This window comes from Carlito syrichta, unplaced genomic scaffold (genome assembly GCF_000164805.1).
Source record: "Carlito syrichta isolate Samal-C Ts95f unplaced genomic scaffold, Tarsius_syrichta-2.0.1 Scaffold154564, whole genome shotgun sequence".
In the NCBI taxonomy this organism is placed as follows: Eukaryota; Metazoa; Chordata; class Mammalia; order Primates; family Tarsiidae; genus Carlito; species Carlito syrichta.
Window position 1 is genome coordinate 115688 of NW_007098660.1, and position 5603 is coordinate 121290.

At 58.5% G+C, this 5603-nt stretch overlaps 1 protein-coding gene across 1 annotated transcript in view; it reads left to right on the forward strand.

Annotated features, from left to right (window-relative positions):
• LTBP3 (latent transforming growth factor beta binding protein 3) overlaps positions 1 to 5600 on the forward strand; it is a gene marked incomplete at its 3' end in the record, with an annotated part of 15134 nt that extends 9534 nt beyond the window's left edge. Inside the window, 6 exon segments of the mRNA XM_021709048.1 lie at positions 163 to 285; positions 3562 to 3684; positions 3859 to 3978; positions 4847 to 4975; positions 5250 to 5417; positions 5570 to 5600. Coding sequence (XP_021564723.1) covers positions 163 to 285; positions 3562 to 3684; positions 3859 to 3978; positions 4847 to 4975; positions 5250 to 5417; positions 5570 to 5600 — 694 coding nt within the window.
• Positions 5601 to 5603: the final 3 nt, after the last annotated feature.

A 5603-nucleotide genomic window follows, 5' to 3' on the forward strand; every position in this document is an offset into this window, starting at 1 on the left:
CGAAGCCCAATGGGCGGGGCCTGCCCGAGGGACGCTCCGGAGGGGGCGGGCTGGCGGCGCTGAGCGGCGCCCCCCCACTCCGGGGTGGGGACCCACACCCAGGCGCGGTGTGCAGTCCGCCTTCCGTGGGGCAAAGACCGAGGCGAGCTCTCTCCGTCGCAGACGTGAACGAGTGCGCCGAGGGCAGCCCCTGCTCGCCCGGCTGGTGCGAAAACCTCCCGGGCTCCTACCGCTGCACGTGCGCCCAGGGCTATGCGCCCGCGCCCGACGGTCGCAGCTGCGTGGGTGAGTTTCGGCACCCTCCCCCGCCCCGTGCCACCTGCCGCGCGCTTAAAGCTGAAGCCGGGGAGCGGGTCACCCTGTCTGTAAAACGGGGAGGTGGAGGTGGCTGATTCATCCCCCAGGTCACTGATCCAGTTGCCCACTTTCTCAGCGAAGCTTGCCTAGGACGGCGCCGCCAGAAGGGACTTATGGGGGCGGGACTCGAAGCGTGTTTGCAAAGCATGTTACCTTCGTCGGAAGGAAAACCATCAAAGAATAGGGGGTGACATTCGTATCCCCTGCTGCACTCATGTTTATTATACACCAATAGGCAGGCAGGCAGGGGGCTGAGATTCAGAACAACTGAGGAACTGGAGACAGACTATAGCGAACAGGGCTGGGCCTGGATGGAGCTGGGGTGCTCCCTGGGAGGAAGGAGGCCTGAGTTTTCTTAAAGGATTGGATAGGAATTAGCCAAGCAAAGAAGGATGAGAGGAGCCGGGCTCGGTGGCTCAGCCTGTAATCCCACGCCTTGGGAGGCTGAGTTGAGTGGATTGCCTGAGCCCGCGGGTTCGAGACCCACCTGGGCAACTTGGCGAGACCTCATCTCTACTATAAATCAAAAAATTAGCTGGGCGCGGTAGCACACGCCTGTAGTTCCAGCTACTTGGAAGGCTGAGGCGGAAGGATCGCCGGAGCCCAGTAGGTCGAGGCTGCGGTGGCCAGGAGCGACCACTGCACTCCAGTCTGGGCGACAGAGTGAGACTCCAACTAAAAAAAAAAAAAAAAAAAAAAAGGATGAGAGGGAACAGCGTGCCAGGCAGGGGCTTGGCACAGGGGACTCGGAGATGAAAAAGCGTGGAGTGCACATGCAGGAAGCCGTAAGGATGACTAGGGGATAGGGGCTGAGGCTGGCTGGGGTGGGCAGGTCCCCACTCCTTGGAGAGCCCCCTCACCCCTGCCCAGGAGGTCGAGCTTCATCCTGAAGGTGTTAGGTGGCACCTGGAGCATTTGAAGGGGAAGAGGGACAAGATCTGCCATGTTCTAGAAACGTCTCCTGATGAGGGTGGAGGGTGGCTGGAGGTCTGTCGGAGAGTGGACAGAGGCAGTGTGGACAGGATGAAAGTGTGGCCTCAGGGTGGCCTCAAGGTGATGTGATATTAGAGAAATGTTGGAACACATTACCTGGCTTTGGTGACTGGATGTCAAGGTGAAGGAGAGAGGGGAATGATGGACCCTCCAGCCTTCTGGTTTGGGTGACTCGGTGGGTGGTGCTGCTCACTGGGACAGGGTCCCCAGGGGCTTGGGAGGGAAGATGCTGAGCCCCACGTTGGCAAGATTGAGTGAGTGTTCTCCATGGGCCTCGAAGCTGGAGACAGAAGCAGAGGGTGGGCCTCTTGGGCTAGACATACCCACACGGAACCAGCGACTGTGGACTGGGGTGGGGGAGGGGGGCCTGGGCCTGGCCAGGTGAGAGGAGCATCTGGCAGGGTTTTGTGGACACTGACGTTTTCGGGGGCAGGTGAGGAAGGAGGAGCTGGGAGAAAGTGAGAAGGGGCCTGGGGCCTGTGGGGCATTATCTGGAAAGCTGTGGAGAAGAGATTTCAGGGAAGGAGGGTGAGCTAAATGCAGTAGAGAAGTTCTCATAAGGTAAGAGCTGGTGAGGCTGGCTGTGGTGACTCACACCCGTAATCCCAGCATTTGGGGAGGTCAAGGTGAAAGGACTGCTTGAGCCCAGGAGTTTGAGACCAGCCTGGGCAACCTAGTGAGACCTGGTCTCTACAAAAATTTAAAAGACTAGCCATGTATGATGTTGCACACCTGTAGTCCCAGCCACTTGGGAGGCTGAGGTGGGAGGATGACCTGAGCCTGGGAGGTCGAGGCTGTGGTGAGCAGTGATTGTGCTACTGTCCTCCAGCCTGGGTGACAGAGTGAGACCTTGGCAGGTTGGCTTCTGTGGCATGATGGGGTGAAGGGAGGCCAGGATATATGGGAAGCCAACAAGAAAGAGAGAGATCTGAGGTCACAGAAGTGGGGCTTTGGGGTACGAGCTGAGGAAGAGACAGCAGGAAAGCGGGTGAAGAGATTACAGGGGCCTCAGGGGCCAGGAGGGGAGGGGAGAAGGGTCAGAGAGTGGACAGGGGAAGGGACATCTCTTGCTGTAATGGAAGCAAGAGGGGAATGGGTGTAGATCGTGGCGATTATCCTTAATTCTCTCAATACAGAGTAAAGGACCTGAGTTGAATAGGGGGTTGAGAACAGTCACAGTTTGGAAGTGCCCAAGGGCTCGGTGGCCACCTAGGGGCTGTACAGAGTCGAGGCTTGAGGGGAGTCAGAGAGGAAGGTGGCAGCCATGTGAGTATCTGGCTGGACCAGACCGGAGCTTAGGGCTGGGCTGGGCTTGGTGACTGGCTCTGGACCCACCCAGCACCCAGAGGCCCCAAAGGTAGGCCGCAGCTCTGTCTGGAGGTTGGGCTTTGCTGGACCAGTGAGGAGGAAAGAGAGACATTGGTGGGCTCAGGGGCGGCAGGGTTGTCCTGCAAGACAATGAGCCCTGGGGTCAGGCTGGGAACCGTGAGAGTCTAGGGACGTAGGGCGAGCCCGGAGGACTGAGAAAGAGGCCACAGGCCCGGTGAGAGAGAAGGTGGACAAGAGGCCTTGAGAACAGCAAAGGCAATGGGAAGGAGGCAGTCTCTGCGGTCCCCAGGGTAGGGCACATCCCACTGATGAGAAGCCCCCTGGAGCCTGGAGACTGAGAGGCTGACATTGAGGGTCACAGAAGCCTAGGGATCTGGGAACTGGAGGTCAGAGGCTAAGCCTGGCCTCTCCTAGGATGGAGAAGAAACAGAGGCTGGGTGATCGCATTTCTGAGAAAAAGCCAAGGCTCAGAGGGTCTGGGGTGTTATCAACTCCACCAGAGGGAACTGCAGGAAAACATGTCCTGGGGGACAGTCACATTTCTTTGCTGTGGGAGCAGAAGAAATAATTCTGCGAGAAGGACAAGGATATAGGGGGTTTACCTGTAAGGGAAGAAGAGAGCCATGGCAGGCGGGAGAGGGTGGGACAGGAGTGAAAGCAGCTGGGTTGGGGAGAGTGCCTCTTGTTTGAGGAGGGGGAGAGGGAAGGGTCTTTAGCATTAGACCTGCCCAGGAACCCTGGCAGCACCCGACCTGGTCACTGTGTGCCACCCGGGAGCAGGGTGAGAGCCCTGTGCCTCTCCCAAGCGTCACCGGCCTGAGCTCACGGCTGAGTCCTGAGACCACCACAGCCTGGCCCTCTGACACCCCCTGTCCCCTGCAGATGTGGACGAGTGTGAGGCTGGGAACATGTGTGACAATGGCATCTGCACCAACACGCCAGGATCCTTCCAGTGCCAGTGCCTCTCTGGCTACCATCTGTCAAGGGACCGGAGCCGCTGTGAGGGTGAGGGGTCTTAGAGCTGGGATGCTGACCCTTCTGCCCTGCCCAGGTCCAATCCCCATGCAGATCCCAGAGGGACCTGGGACTGGCTCAAGGCTCTGGGGGAAAGCTTTGGCAGCCTCAGGCTGTGGGGAGTGGCGGACAGCCCTGAGATCCTCACCCCTCTATCCCCTCCAGACATTGACGAGTGTGACTTCCCTGCAGCCTGCATTGGGGGCGACTGCATCAATACCAATGGTTCCTACAGATGTCTTTGTCCCCAGGGGCATCGGCTGGTGGGTGGCAGGAAGTGCCAAGGTATGGGGGATTGGCTGAGGGCGCCTGAGGGGCATGGCAGGGAGCAGTGATCCCCTAGACACACTGTGGTCTGTCTTTCCACCCATCCCTCCACGCACTCAGCCAAGTAATGGCAGTTCGTGTGTCCATAGTGCTTCCTGTGTGCCAGGCGCTCTGCTAAGCTCTTGACAGATATTAACATATTAGCTCTCCCCATCAGCTCACCGGTACATGCATTCAGTCGCCAAGAGTTTACTGAGCACCTACTGTTTACCAGGCCCTATGCTATGTACTAGGTATTTAGGCATTCAGCAGTGATGGGGGCTTCCTGCTAACAGAGACTGGTATGGAAACCGATTCTCAAGTTCAGGTGCTGCATGCCAAGAAGTTTTGGACTCGTGATTAACTGCAGTGGAAAGACAACTGTTGAACTGGGACTTGGAAGCAAAAGTAGGAGAGCGCTAGGCAGCAGAGAAAGGCATGGGATGGCATTTCTGGCCCAAATAACAGCATTTGCAAAGCACAGAGATCTGAAAGGAGCTAGTTGTGTTTTAAGAGAAGCACAGAGTTGGGGGTTAGGGGTGGTTTCGAGTAAAGGGTGATGAGACTTACAGGTGCTGGAAACCCCAAATGAAAGTCCCCAGATGCCCAGCTGAGAGCTAGGGCTTCATTGTCTAGTCATCTGGAGGCCACTGAAGGTTTTATGAATGTCGGCAGTGAACGTGCACACCCTTGCTCCCATGCACAGACAGACACAGACAGGACTTTCCGTTGTGTGTCCTTTGAACTCCAAGAGGAAATTCAGGTCCTGAACGTGTGTGAGGCCCTTGGGGCACAGCCTCAGGGAAAAGGGGGCTGGGTTTCCAACTGAGCCGCTCCTGCCCTCCAGACATAGATGAGTGCAGCCAGGACCCAGGCCTGTGTCTTCCCCACGGGGCCTGTGAGAACCTGCAGGGCTCCTATGCCTGTGTCTGCGACGAGGGCTTCACTCCCACCCAGGACCAGCATGGTTGTGAGGGTGAGTGTCCTCCCGGCTCCCTCCTCGGACCGGACAGCTCCCCTGAGCCGCGGCTGGGCTTCAGAGATGAGTCCTGGCCCCACTCTCCCGAATCTGGGGAACAGAAAGGAATCCCTTTTGCCCGAGGAAGTCTGGTGGGACCGCATCGAGGAGGAGCCCGGCTCTCACATGGCGGCTGGGAAAGTGGGGGGCGCAGAGAGATGTGGTGGGTGGGCAGGGTAGACGGGGCAAAGGCGGTTTGTCTGCACGACCCTGAGCTGCCCTCCCCCCTCAGAGGTGGAGCTGCCCCACCACAAGAAGGAGTGCTACCTTAACTTCGACGACACCGTGTTCTGCGATAGCGTCCTGGCCACCAACGTCACCCAGCAGGAGTGCTGCTGCTCGCTGGGGGCCGGCTGGGGAGACCACTGCGAAATCTATCCCTGCCCAGTCTACAGTTCAGGTCAGGAACCCGGCGGGCCCCTTCCCAGAGCCTCAGTTTCTTGATCGGGAAACCGGAATGTGGGCAAAGATTCCCCGCTGGGTACCTGGGAGATGAGACGGCGCGCGCTCAGGCCTGCCTCCCCCCCTCCCCATGCGGCTCTTCCCCCGCAGCTGAATTCCACAGCCTCTGCCCCGACGGAAAGGG